We start from the raw sequence: 14,475 nt of genomic DNA, 5'->3' as shown, positions 1-14,475 counted from the left end.
GCAGGTGTTCACAAGGAGTTCAGAAAGTTAAGAAAAAGCCTATCTTGCATAGAGTTCCAGCCTGGTTGGGTTCTTCCTCAAGTCCTCCTCCAGGAGCCTGCTTTAATCCGGAACTCTCCAGCAAGCTGACTGTGGAAGCTTTTTATAGTTCTGGAACAGAGGTGGTCCTTACACACTGCTTCAAGCTGATTGGTTGGCATCATCCAAATCCATTTGTTCTGAAGGTGTTCTCAAGGTGTGATTACAATCCATTTAACTTGAAGTAGGCTAATCAGCAGTTAATCACTCTCACTTGATTCAATCAGTCTAGACTAATCTCCAGGTGGGTCTTTGAGTATCTGTTAAATCTCATTATTTCATCACAGTGTTAAGTGTCTGAGTCCAGATTTGAACTCAGGTTCTTCTGACTCCAGGGCTGGTGCTCTATCCACTGCACCACCTGGCTGCCCCACCATAGTATATCTTAAACTCCCATCTTCCCGAACAAGGCTGACTGTCTACCCATTAAACTATAATGCCTTTTTATAAAAATAATAGTAAAAAATGTTCTCTTTTAAAAAATAAATAAATAACAAACAAAAAATATTCTCTTCGATCCAGTGATAATGGCCTTCTGGCTGTAAGACACTCTCTAAACTCTAGGCATTTTTTTTTCTTGGCAAGGCAATGAGGGTCAAGTGACTTGCCCAAGGTCACACAACTAGTAAGTATCATGTGTCTGAGACTGGATTTGAACTCAGGACTTCCTGAATCCAGGGCCGGTGCTTTACCTACTGTGCCACCTAGCTGCCCCTACCTCTAGGCATTTTCTCTGGCTGTCCCCCATGCCTGGGATGCTCTCCGTCCTCTACTCTGACTACTGACTTCCCTGGATTCTTTCAAGTCCCAACTAAAATCCTACCTTCTATAGGAAGGTTTCCCAACCCCTCTTAATTCCAGTGCCTTCCCTCTTTTAATTATTTCCTATTGCTCACTTTGTATATATTTAATTGAATGTTGTCTTCCCCACCCATTAAATTGTAGGTCACTTGAGGGCCTTTCTGTATCCCCAGTGTTTAGCATAGTGTTTGACATTGTGAAATATTTTGTTAATTAGGGCTAATTTTGGGGGGCTAAACTATGAATGACTAGTCTGGGGACTGTTGACTATTTGGCTATCTGACTGCGTTTGTAAAGTTCCACCACACTACTCCACTCCCAAATTGATAAACTAAAGATTAAAAAGGCTCTTAACTAAATAATCAAAGCAGATTTTATTTATGAGATACTATTTCAAATTAGGAATACAGGGAAATAAAGTACAACCTGACTGCTTTCCTGCGGCCTCTTTCCACTGCGTCTCTTTCCCACCTGCTGCACCTTGAACTTCTTGAATACAATAAGGGCCTTAGCTGCCTCTGGCCTCAGGGCATGTTACACTTTCCCTGGTTTGTATTAAGGCCTGTAACTTTGCCAGCCCCGTCTCTCCTTTTCCGAACCGAACTCTCCTCCGTCCTTGTCCACGCTCCCCTCTAGTCAGCCCCTCCTTGCTCCTTTAGTCCGTCCTCGAGTCTCCTCTAGTCTCTCCTCTTCTAGTCAGCCCCGCCCCCCCAGTCTAACTTCCAGGTCTATATATACCTTTTCTTCTCTCCACTCAAGTCTTGGGGCCTCCTGTGCCCCCCACAGACCAAGCTAATCCGCTAGCCAGGGCTGTGGCTGGTGGTGGGGGGGGTGCACTCCAAGTTTCATGTGCCTCAGCACAAGCTATCCGGGATCTTTTGGATAGCTCCGCTCAGGTCGGAGGGAGCTGGGGGCTTTTTTTCCCCCCAGCTGTCTGACCTGGCATCTTGTACAGCCCACGAGGCTTTTTCGCTCAGCTGAAGCTGAGGAGGAGGCAGAGAGACCCTGAGGGCCTAAGGCCAAATCAAAATAAATTTCCACAACATATAGTATGGGCTTTAAAAATTATTTACTGAATTAGTAATTAACATTTAAAGACCACTTTAAGGCTTACAACTTCCAGTTAAACAAGCTAGCAGCATGAAAAGTTGTAGAAGTATCCATCTTTGCCACCATACAAGGCAGCAAATATCTGGAAAGGACCCCAGATATAAAAGGGTAAGGAAAACCACAGAAAAAAAAAAAAGAAAGCTCCTCTAGTCCAGAATCTCTAAAAAAAAAAAATGCTAGAAGTCAGCAGAGCCTGGGAGAGGAGTCACTCTTAGGAAGTCAGTTCAATTCCTAGTAAACAGGTCTGAAGTTTGTGAGCAGTGGGAGAAATACATGATCCCAGCCCTGGCCTGTCAGAAAAGCAGCAAGGGACAGATCCTGCCACCATAGGTCACTGTGCAAGGAGTCAAGGCCCACATGGGAACACCTCAGAGCACTAGTAGACACAGCAGGAGACAAGGTCAACTCAGTGCCTGAGCATCCACACTGCTGAGCTTTGCAAGAGGCCTGAATCCAAGGTGAATGCCAGCATCAGGACTACAGCAGAAGATAGTGCTAACTCCTGATTGAGGACTTTGCAAAGAGACAAAGGAAGAAATGGGTTAAGGCCATTGCCTGTAGTGGATCACCAGAAGACTGAGGCAGAAAACAGGACTGAGGCAGAGGGTGGGACTTAGTCCTAGCCATCCCAACCATAATGACAGTAGCAGTGGCAACCAGATTATAGAGGGGACAGGACCAAATAGGCAACATTCAACCTGTCGAAGAATTCTGGAGGGGATGGAACCTTCTCTTACAAAAGATCTCAGTCCAAGAACTCAGGGCAGTAAAAAAAAAAAAAATAGTAAATAGAAGAAAAGAAAAAAAAAAACCTGAACACAATGAAGAAATACTACAGGTTAAGAGAAACCCAAAAGGGAAGTCCAGAAGTGAATAACTTTATAGCAAGTAGGAACGGATGCTCAGAAAAAAAATTTATTAGCCACAAGAATAATTAAAAGAAATGAAACAAGAAATACAGAGTAAAATTAAAAGTGAAATTAGAGGGAGCAACTAGATGGTGGAGTGAATAAAGCACCAGCCCTGGATTCAGGAGGACCTGAGTTCAAACCTGGCCTCAGACACTTAACACCAGCTGTATGACCCTGGGCAAGTCACTTAACCCCAATTGCCTCAAAAAAAAAAAAAAAGTGAAGACTCTGTGACAAAACAGAATAAAGCAATCATAACTCAGTGACTACCTGAAACAATGAGAACAAAGTTAAAAGACATAAAAAACAGAAGAAAATGTAAGCTGTCTTCTATGCAAAACAGTAAAACTAAAAAAACATTTTGAGGAAACATAATTTAATAATCATTGAACTTCCTGAAATGCATGACTAAATAAAACTGGATATCATTTTTCAAAAAATCAAGGGAAATTTTCCCAAATCTTTTAGAACAAGAGGTACAAGTAAAAATAGAAAGAATGCATTAGTGGGGCAGCTAGGTGGCACAGTGGATAGAGCACCGGCCCTGGAGTCAGGAGTACCTGAGTTCAAATCTGGCCTCAGACACTTAACACTTACTAGCTGTGTGACCCTGGGCAAGTCACTTAACCCCAATTGCCTCACTAAAAAAAAAAAAAAAAAGAATACATTAGTAATCTCATGAAAGTAATCCCAAATTGAAAGAAAACACCCGAGAATGTCATAGCTAAAATCCAGAGCTTCCAAGTCAAAGAAAAATATATTTCGGGTAGCCAGAAGGAGTTCAAATGTCAAGGAAGCACAGAAAGGACCACAAAAGACAATGCTGCAATTACTACAAAAAAGAGATAATCTGGGAATATGATATTCCAAAAGACTAAAAGATAGAGGCTTCCAATAAAGTATAATTTGACCTGAAAACTTAATACAATTCTATAGACAAAAAATAAACTTAACAGAGAATTTTCCAGCCTTCATCATAAAACGACCAGAACTGAGTAGAAACTTTGACGTGTTAACACAGAAATCAAGAGAAATCTATAAAAAATTAATATATTTAGGAAATTTTAAGGACCTAAATGATTATATGGTGTTTACATTTTGATAGGTGAAGAAGCAACAAATATCTCGGTGACCTTGGGCAAATTACATAACCTCCCTGGTCCTTTTTTATGGCCTGTGAAATGAGGGGATTGGATTAACTAACTTCAGAGGTTCCTTTCAGTTCTATACTTGTAATCCTATGAATGAGAATAGATAAGAATATACATATTTCCTAATGAGGTATGGAACCTTTACAAAAAGTGTACATGTGCTAGGGCACAAAATCAATCAAGCATATGCAGGAATATTGAACATTTTTTCTACTGACCACAACACAACCAAAACTGTAATCAATAAGGGTCATTTGAAAGGAAGATTCAAACTTAAATGAAGACTAAACAATTTAAGCCTAAAAAATATGTGGCTCAAAGAATAAATCATAGGAAAAATAGATAATTTTGTCTAAAAAATGACAGCAATGAGAAAATAGATCAAAATTTTTGGGATAAAACTGAAGGAATCCTTAGAGCAAAAATTATATCTCCAAACACTTTTATCCACAAAGGAGGGAAAGAACAAGTCAGTAAATTGAGCATTCAACTAAAAGAAATTTCTAGAAAAGCAAGAAATCGAAGAACTCCAACTAAACTAAAAAATACTAAACACTAAAAAAGAAATCAACTAAATTGAGTTTTTTAAAAAGGAATTCATAAAACTAAGGGCTGTTTAAAAAAAAACTAGTAAAGTACAATCTGATTTCTTTAAAGCGGAAAAAATTAAACTACCAATATAAAAAATAAAATATAGAATTCACAACACATGAAGAGTAAATAAAGGAAATCCTTAGAAATAATTTTGTCTGATTCTAAGAAATCTAAATTCATCCTATGAGATAAGTATGCTTCTAATACTTAAACTAGGGAGAGATAAAGCAGAAAAAGACAACTATAGATCAAAATTCCCTAATGAACATTGATGTAAAAATATTGAATACAGTAAGATATTTTCAAATGTTATGTGATAAGATTATATTTATTCTAGAAGTTACCTGAGGGAGGATAGGGTTGATTTAATAACAGAAAAAAACACAAAAAAATACTTATATTAATAACAAAAATCATGATTCTATCAGTAGCTGTAGAAAAAAAAAACTTTTGATATCCTTTTATTTCAAAAGCATAAAAACAAAGAGATTATTCTTTAGCATGTTAAACAGCAGATACAGATAAGGAAAGGACCTGTAAACTCACTGGTAATTTCCCAGGTAAGGAAATTTTATCCACCAATTTAAGTTGGCACCTTTTTTGCAATTTGTAGTCTTAGAGAGTTGCCTATAACACTGATAAATTAAGTGACTTGCCTAGAATCACAAAGCCAGTTTGTGGAAGTCAGTACTTAAATCCACACCTATAAGACAGCTTTCTATCCCATTGTGCTATGCTATGCTACCTCTGTGATAAATAATATCTATTGAAAACCATAACTAGCATTATCTGCAATGGAGAGATACTATGGGCCTTCCCAGTAAAATCAAAGATAAAGCAGGGTTTTCCAGTGTTTGGTATAGTCCTAGAAGTGCAATCTATATAAAAGTAAGACAAAAAAATAAATTAATGGAATAAACATAGGCTAAAAGAAAACAAAAACAAAAACCCTACATTTTATAGATATGATAGTTTACTTAGAGAACCTTAAGGATTCAACTAAAAATTAATGCAAATAATTAGTAGCTTCAGTAAAGTATAAAGGTATAAAGTAACCCTGTAAAAAAAGTGTTAGTCTTTCTGTATATTATCCACCATCCCCAATAAAAGCAGATAGAAAAAGAAATTCCTTTCAAAATAACTAAAGAATATAAATTTAATCTTTGATGCCACTTACAAAGACATACACACAGGAATAATATGAGTGGAACTACAAAACTTTATTTAAAGACTGAAAATAATCAAAGAATTATAGTTGAATTGAAGAGTTCATAGTTGGACCCTACTAATATAATAAAAATTATAACACCACCTAAAGTAATTGGCAGATTCAGTGCCATGCCAATCATACTAATAAAAACTTAACTTTGTAAAACCAGAAAAAAATAATAAAATTTGTCTGGAAGAACAAAAGGTCAAGAATCACAAAGAAAATACTTTTTTTTTTTTAAGTGGGAAAGCAAAATCTCAAAAGAGACTAAGAAACAGTGTGAGGGCCAAAATTTGATATATGGAGCTTTATTTGGTTGACTCGCCTTAATATTGGGGTCCTGAAAATATGAGGGACTCTTTTAGGTTTAATCTCCCCTTTGAATTTTCTTTTTTATATATTCCTCCCAGGCCAATAAGAAAAGGAGCCTCTGAGCTTTAGTTCATAAAGGATCAGATTTTATTACTTGGGAATTAATTAAACCACAAAGGTGAAACCAATTAAGGAAACAAGGAAGTAGAAATACAGATAGATAGTCTTAACTCTAAATTTAGCCTATGCAATCCCAGAGCATTCCCAATTAAGCTAATTCAAAGAAATTTAGGGTTTTCCATAATTAAAACTCACCAACCCTGGTCAATCTACAGTTACTCATTAGAACAGCAGTTGCCCTAAACAGAGTGAAACACGTGCCACCGCCAGGTCCTGGACACCACCAGACTGCTCTCCAGGCTGAAAGAGTGAGAACTTTTGAATACGCCCTGCCTACCGGAAGCTGCCTCCCGCTGGCATTCAGTTTTTCCTCCCCCAAAAGGGGAGGTCCTTCTCAGTAGCATACTTAAACTCAGGGTGGGCCAGGTGTGGCCCCTCCCAAATGATTCAGCTAAAACTTTTGATATTAATCTTTACCACAAATAATTTTTACCATATTCCCTGCTTTGTTTCATTGGAAAACCCGAACGGGTTTGCTCAATGAAACAGCCAAAAATAACAGAATATGATATCCTATGCTAACTAACAATATATTAATATCAATATAGAAAAGGGAGAGAGGAAAGTTTTGTCCAGAGGGGCAGTCCCTCATGAACGTGACGCTTTGACATTGGTCTTGCAAAGGGTGGGCCTCTGCAGAGAGTACATGTTACAGATGGTATATAATAACAGAAGGAGATAACAAAACCAACAAAACAAAACTGTTCATATAAAGTCTCTGAGTTCTCTTGTCTTCTTGGAGTGGTAAGATGTCATCAGGAGAAAACTGGACTCGTCTAGTCTCTGGTCTGGAAAGCTAGATTCTCTTCTTTAACTGTTTGAACTGCTGGATTTTTACTAAACCTTAGCATAGCATTGTCAATGATCAAATTAATACATTCCATTACATTCCCCTCCTTTATATAATACAGGGTTGAGGTAGTTATGCAATCTATAACACTTCTTGCCACCATGTGTCTGGATCAAAGCCAAATTTAGTAATGTGTTTATGACACCTGAAAATGTTATGGAAAGGTTATCATACCACATCTCATGGTTTTAAGACATCCAGCAATTGTGCTAGGCCACAGGTGGATGGATTCTGACCATGCCATCAGACTGAATGAAAGAAAAAGAAAACAAGTTAAGTTAAACTAGGTTATTTTAGGAGAGAGAGAGGAAGTAACTGGACTGTGTCCAGCAATTGTGGTCTACATAGTCACCATCCTAAGCAAACCATGGACTTACATGTACCCATCTCTCCTCTTGTTGTACATATATTCTCTGCAGGGCCTGCATCAAGCTTACTGTAAGAGTCAGTTATGTCTCTGAAATGATAAGTTTCCATAATTCATAAATCTCATATTAATTTCACCAAAGACAGTATGATGGTAAAAATGCATGTTATGCTGTATAACTGAGGATATACTAGTAATATATACAATAATTCCAAACCATACCGAGAGTATAATGACATAAAAATGATAAATGAATGTAAATAACTGATTATATTAGACATTATTACATAATCTTCTTTTAGCAAGTAAACACAGTATCTTATACACAAATTCTCTATCTAGTATAACAGTAACAGATACTTAAAGTGATAATCAATTTATCAAAAAGAAATAAAACTTCAATCAGCAAGACTCAATATTCAGTATGCTCATTGATAAATCAAGCAATAGGTTTCAATAACCCTTTTTTTTTGCTTTTTTTAAAAACAGAATTCCATAAAAAAAAACCTTATGGTTCTCTCAAAAAAAATAATTGTGATAGCTTCTGAGGCCCAATGATCCCACAGCATATACTTAAAATGTCTTTGAAAAGTCACTTAGTTTATAAAATTGAGTTAAAAAGGAAGCAAAAGAAACAAAAGTCAAAAACAAAGCAAAAACAGAAACAAAAACAAAAAAAGCAAAAGATTTGCTAAGCATCCTTTTGTGCTGTTAAAGAAACTTAAAGGTGTGGTGAATTCCAAGCCTTTTCAATGCCTTTCAAAAGCAAAACAAAAAAGAGGATTAAAGGATAAGTAGGGGGAGGGGAAAAGGTGGGGAGATTGAGGTTGGCCAGATAATAAGGCCATGTGCTTCAGCAATTTACCTGCAGAAAGAAAGGCTTGTTAAATTTAAATTATTTAAGCTGCTAGAATTTGGGGTATACCACATTGTTTTAAGTGGTTCCCCAATTCTCTGCACACCAAAGTGGCAGAGGTTTCTGAATTGTCATTGATTTGATTACATTCTGCTGGTGATTCAGGGTCAGGTTTGCTCACTCATCAAAACTATTTGGTACTGGTTAAGAAAATAGAAAAGTTGATCGTGGAACAATTACAAACAGATTAAACATATAGGCATAGGATTTGATAAACCCAAGGGTTTTAACTACTCCATTAAGGACTCACTACTTGACAAAAAATTTTTGGAAAAACTGGAAGCAATCTGAGAGAAATTAGATTTAGACCAACATTTCCCATCATATACTACAATGAGATCCAAATGGATACCAAATTGAAGGGTAAGAGAAGAATATATTTTTCATAACAATAGATAGCTGATACCCCTTGACCAAACAAGGGATAAAAAGGACCAAAGGAGATAAAATGGACAATTTTGTTTGCATAAAATTGAAGAGGTTTTGCCTAAACAAATACAATGAAATGATAATTAGATAGTGAAAAAGTGAACTGGAAGAAATTACAGAAAATTTCTCTGATAAAGGAATAATTACGAAACCGTCTAGGGAATTGATACAGATGTATGAAAATAGAAGCCATTACCAAATAGGTAAAATGGTCAAAGGATACGAACAGGCAGTTCTCAAAAGAAAAAAAGTAAGCTATCAACAACATAAGAAAATATTTAAGTCATTAATAATAAGAGAAGACTATCAAAGATGACTGAAAACAAAAATGACAACTGTTAGATGTATGGGAGAACAAGCGCTATTGGCTGAACTATCAATTGATCCAATCATTCTGAGAAACAATTTGGAACTATGCCCAAAATGTCACTAAACTGTACCTACCTTTTGACCCAGAAATACCACCATTGGACAAATACCAAAGGGGACAAAAACAAAGGGAGAAGATCCACATATACAAAATACTTAGAGCAGCACTTTTTGTTATGAAAAAGAACTGGAAACTTAGTGGGTACCCATCACTTGAGGAACAGCTGAATAAATTATGGCACATGAATGTACTGGGTTACTGTTGTGTTGTTTAAAAAAAAAAAAAGATGCTGAAAGGTATAGCTTCAGAGAAACCTGAGAAAACTTGTATGAACTGATTCAAAGTAAAGTAGGCAATCACAACAATTTTTTTCAACAAGTACATCATTGTAAAGGAGAACAATTGAAAAAGACTATGATCAATCCAATGACCAATCAAATCCAAAAGACTAATGAAGAATCATGCTTCCCAACTCTTTGCAGAGAGGTAACAAACTAGAGAGGTTGTAGGATGAGACTCATTTTCAGAAGTGGCCATTGTGTAGATTTATTTGGTTTGTAAGAATTGGTATGATGCCACCTGCTGGAGAGCTACTGTAGGAAAGCTCTGCCATGAGGAGAAGGCATCTGAGGGCAAGCCATGAGGTCAGGTCCTTGGCGTCAGGAAGTGACATTTGCTCGTGGGTACTGTTGATCAAAGCTATCAGCCAATTAGCTTGGAGCTGTGTGTGTGGGGACAGGACATTTCCAGTTTTTCACAGGAGGCTTGTGGGATTGAGGAAGGAGTGGTTTGGGGCTCTTTCATGAGGACTCTCGTGAAGAGTGGAGCTAAAATGCGCTCTCCCTTTGATAGATAGATGAATCTAGGCTTTTTTCTCTCTCTTCACCAAATTCTTAGTCTCCTTAATAAATGCTTAAAAGTCTAACTCTTGCTAAAGCTTATAATTTATTGGTGACCACTCATTAGATATTTTAGACAGACTAGCTAGAATTTTAGCCCCTCACAGGTTTAATTTTGTTATTACAAATGAGCATTTTTATTTTAGAGGTGAGGAGAAGCTATGATAGTGAGGGAGAAAATATCAGTGTTACCAAAACAACAAAACAACAAAAATAAAAGAAGTAAACAATGAAATATTTTAAAAATACACAGAAGAGAGCAGAAGTTCAGAAGGGCACATAGACAAATATGATAATGTTGGAACTACTCTTTTAAAACTAATATATACTTTTAAAAAAAAAGCTATGGGAGAAAAAATAAAATAAAAATAAAAAGCTATGAGAGGGACAGCTTGGTGGTGCAGTAGATAACGCATTGGCCCTGGATTCAGGAGGACCTGAGTTCAAATCCAGCCTCAGACACTTGACACTGACTAGCTGTGTGACCCTGGGTGAGTCATTTAATCCTCATTGCCCCACCAAAAAAAAAAAAAAGAAAGAATAAAGCTATGAGAGACTGATACACAGTCTTATTTCTGTCTCCTATAGGAGACAGAAAAGCAGAGCTCTACTTAACTCATAGAGCAAGCTACCTGGCACAGTGGATAGAGCACTGGGCTTGGAATCAGAAAGACTAAACTTCCTGAGTTCAAATCTGGCCTTAGATGCTTACTAGCTGTGTGACCCTGGACAAATCATTTAACCCTGTTTGTCTGTTCATCTGTAACATAAGCTGGAAAAGTAAATGGCAAACCACTCCAGTATCTTTGCAAAAAAAAAAAAAAAAACTGAAACAACTCAGCAACAACAAGAAAATTAGTAGTGACTTGGAGTATTTTTCAGGGCAGCTAGAGTGCCAGAAAGACCTATCTTTGTGAGTTCAATTCTGGCCTCAGGCTAGTAAGTACTAGTTGTGTGACTCTGAACAAGTCACTTAAATCTGTTTACCTCAGTGTCCTCACATATAAAATGAGCTGGAGAAGGAAATGGCAAACCACTCCAGTATCTTTGCCAAGAAAACCCCACATGGGGTCATGAAGAGTTGGAAATGACTGAAAACAACTGAACGACTCATGGCCTGCCTTAATCAAGTCATATTACTCAGGCATTTCACTTTCCTCAATAGACAATTCCCTTTAATGTTGAATGAGAACCACAGAATCTTAGTTCATTTAGCCCACACATCTTCTTTTATAAGAAAAGAAACTGAGGCTAGAGAAGGGAAGGTCATATAGTGAGTAAATAATAGAACTGGGTCTTCAACCAGAATCTTCTGACCTTTCACATGAGACATGTTTGGTTCCCTTAGCCTCTCTTCCCCTTTAAAAGGCTCATTTCTGAGATCCAAAAATAAACGAGAGAGGGGAAAAAAGACAGTAGGACAATGAGGAGAGGCCTTCCATTCACATTTTCATACTCTTCTCCTCTCTCCTCTTCATCATGTCCTTTTCTCTCCTTCCCCTTCTCTCTCACCCTTGAGAGAAAGGAGACCTTTTTTGTTCTGGGCTTCTCCTTGCCCTAGATTCACTCTGGTCACCAGGGTTTGGAAGCATGTGGGTGGAGTGGCCTGGAGGGAAGAAGGCCTCCAAGAACAAGGGAAGATGGTCTCAGACCACAGCTCTCCAGTGGGCACGCTCTTTTTTAGCTTTGTGCTAGCACTGCAGAAGAGAACCCAAAATAGCCTTTGTGGCTTCCTCTAGTAACTTCCACCAGACCTGGCAATAGAGAACCCTTTGAAGTGAGTTAACTACTAAGCAGATTCCTCTCATGCCCTGTTGGGCACACTCCAAACTCAGGAGCCAGGAAGCTCCCATCCTGGCCACTACCAGGAAGCTCAGAATGAGAGCTGAGATATGGACCTCTTGGGCAGTGTTGTGGTAGATGTTGCCTTGACTGCCTCCAGACTTGCTTTATTACTTAGGAGGCTTCTCCAGTTTAATGGCTGGAGAGGTTGCCCAGCTAGCACAGAATCAGTAGTTGCTCACCTTTTGTGCTTCCCTCTTCCCAAAGAGCATCACATCCATTGGCTTTGGGAAAGCTGCCAGTTTCATCATTGGAGCAACATATTAAAGATGGTATGGGCCTCTCAGATGACATGCTCCAAACTTTAGCAGAAGTGTCTATTCCTCAAGAAAAGACCGAGTTGGATTCAGCCTGACACAAAAGCACAATATGTTTCCCATAATATTTATTTCATTGTAGAATACACTTTCCAGAACTTAAATACCCATTGTGTTCTTTCATTCATGGTCTTCCTCTCTGGAATGTTCTCCTCTGTCCTCTCTTCTCTCCATTTTTCAGTGCCCTATTCCCAATGAAGATTTCTTTAATTTACCTTACCCTATCAGGACTCCTAGCAGCTAGATTGTTCAGTAGATAGAGAGCTGGGCCTGGAGGCAGGATAACTCCTCTTCCTGAGTTCAAATCTGTCTTCAGACACTTACTAGCTGTGTGACCCTGGGTAAGTCACTTAATCCTGTTTGCCTCAGTTTCCTCATCTGTAAAATGAGCTGGAGAAGGAAATGACAAAACATTCCAGTAACTTTGCCAAGAAAACCCCAAATGAGGCCACAGTGAGTCAAACACAACTGAAACAACTGATCAGAACTCCTAGAACATTTAAAGTCTGTGCCACATATTTATTTACTTTCATAGGGTTCATTTGTTATGTCAAGTATATAAATCTTCCCAAGTTGAAGATAAGGAAGGATGTCATGCTTTTTTTTTTCCTGAATACATCACAGTGTCTAACATGTATCTGGTCACATGGCCCATTAGAATGTAAGCTTTTGGAGAGCAGGAAAGGTTTCATTTTTTATGATTGTATCCCCAGCTCCTAGAATGCTGACTGGCACATTATAGCTGTCTGCTGATTGACTGATTGTTCTTTTTGATTGATTGATTGTTTGAGACATGGTGCCTCATGGATATTTATTGTCCTTATCCCTAAGATAATCTTTTGATCATATGATTGGTTGATAATATCCCAGGGACTTTGTACTCCTGCTATGTATAACCCAAGGAATTAACAAAATGACACATTAAAAAAAAAACTAAGGTACATATTTTGGAAGACTGAAATGAAGACCACATACTGAATACATTTGGTCATTTAGTGACAAGATTAAAGAAAAACAATTATTAGATTGGAGTTCCACTAAGAGCCTACCATATTAAAAGGCTGGCCCAGAAAAGATTTGTTTTTATACAAGTTCTTGGAAAATGAATTCTCCAAGCCTAAATCCACTAAAAATCCTATAGAGAAAACTATATTTACTAACACTGACCCAGGATCCCTTTGTAAGTGTACTCATACCACAAGATTAAGATATTTCAGATCAACAAAATATATTATAGTACTATACAGAAGAGTAAAAACATGTACTGCCCAGTGCAATTAATTAATACAAATTATTTGTGTTGTTTTAAACTTCTTAACTGGGAATAAGCAAAATATAATAAAACATTTACTTTCATTTTTTTCCCTAGATTTGCTGAAGCAAAAGCCTTAGGAGAAAGTATAAATGAAGTAAGAAGTAAAATCGGTAAGAAGCTTATTGCATTCTGTTAGGCTATTTTTCATATAGACCTTTTTTCCTGGTAAAAAGCAAACCATGATGTACCCAAAAATAAACATGGCCTTAGTGTTTTGAGTGCTCTTTCTGAGGTAGGGAGCTTTACAAGGACTCTCCCAGCACCATGAATATTGCATACCCCTCTCAGCAGCCATCACTTTTCAGACAGCAGATGCTTCAGCAGTCTTATTTCCTATTCCCTCATAGCGTCACTCCATATTTGTTGTATGTAGCAAAAATTTGATTTTGAATCATCTGCATTCTAGCATTTACATGAGGTGGGTTTGCTTTTTTCCCCAGTATTTTCCAACAGGAGCTTCATTGCTCATAATTTTAAGCTTAAAATCCAAACTGTGTTTTTATTAGTTTCAAGTGCTTTGCAAGCGTTTTTACAGTGTCCCAGAGCTGCTCCATCCTGCTGCCCAGGGCAGGTTTTCAGGCACTCTAGCACATGAAGGTGGGCATTGCTCAGGGCCATCCAGTAGCTCAGTGGTAGAATCAGGCCCAGAAGAAAACATTCCTAACTGGCTGGTAACACAAACTGCTGACTCAGAACTCTTTACCCTTGGGCTAAATGTCATGAGAGAACTATGAATGGACTGGGTCTAAAGGCAACCCTGATAAAAGTATGCCTTCATGTATTTTTTTTCAAAGAGAAAAATGCTGTCTTTCATACAGAGTGA

General features: G+C 37.7%; 1 protein-coding gene across 1 annotated transcript in view; it reads left to right on the top strand.

Annotated features, from left to right (window-relative positions):
- KIF6 (kinesin family member 6) overlaps positions 1–14,475 on the top strand; it is a 511,996-nt gene that overhangs the window by 376,028 nt on the left and 121,493 nt on the right. Inside the window, exon 15 of the mRNA XM_044004953.1 lies at positions 13,707–13,762. Coding sequence (XP_043860888.1) covers positions 13,707–13,762 — 56 coding nt within the window. The remainder of the gene's footprint in view (positions 1–13,706; positions 13,763–14,475) is intronic.

The sequence above is a fragment of the Dromiciops gliroides genome, chromosome 4, assembly GCF_019393635.1.
Source record: "Dromiciops gliroides isolate mDroGli1 chromosome 4, mDroGli1.pri, whole genome shotgun sequence".
In the NCBI taxonomy this organism is placed as follows: Eukaryota; Metazoa; Chordata; class Mammalia; order Microbiotheria; family Microbiotheriidae; genus Dromiciops; species Dromiciops gliroides.
This window is presented reverse-complemented; position numbering and strand designations above follow the sequence as displayed.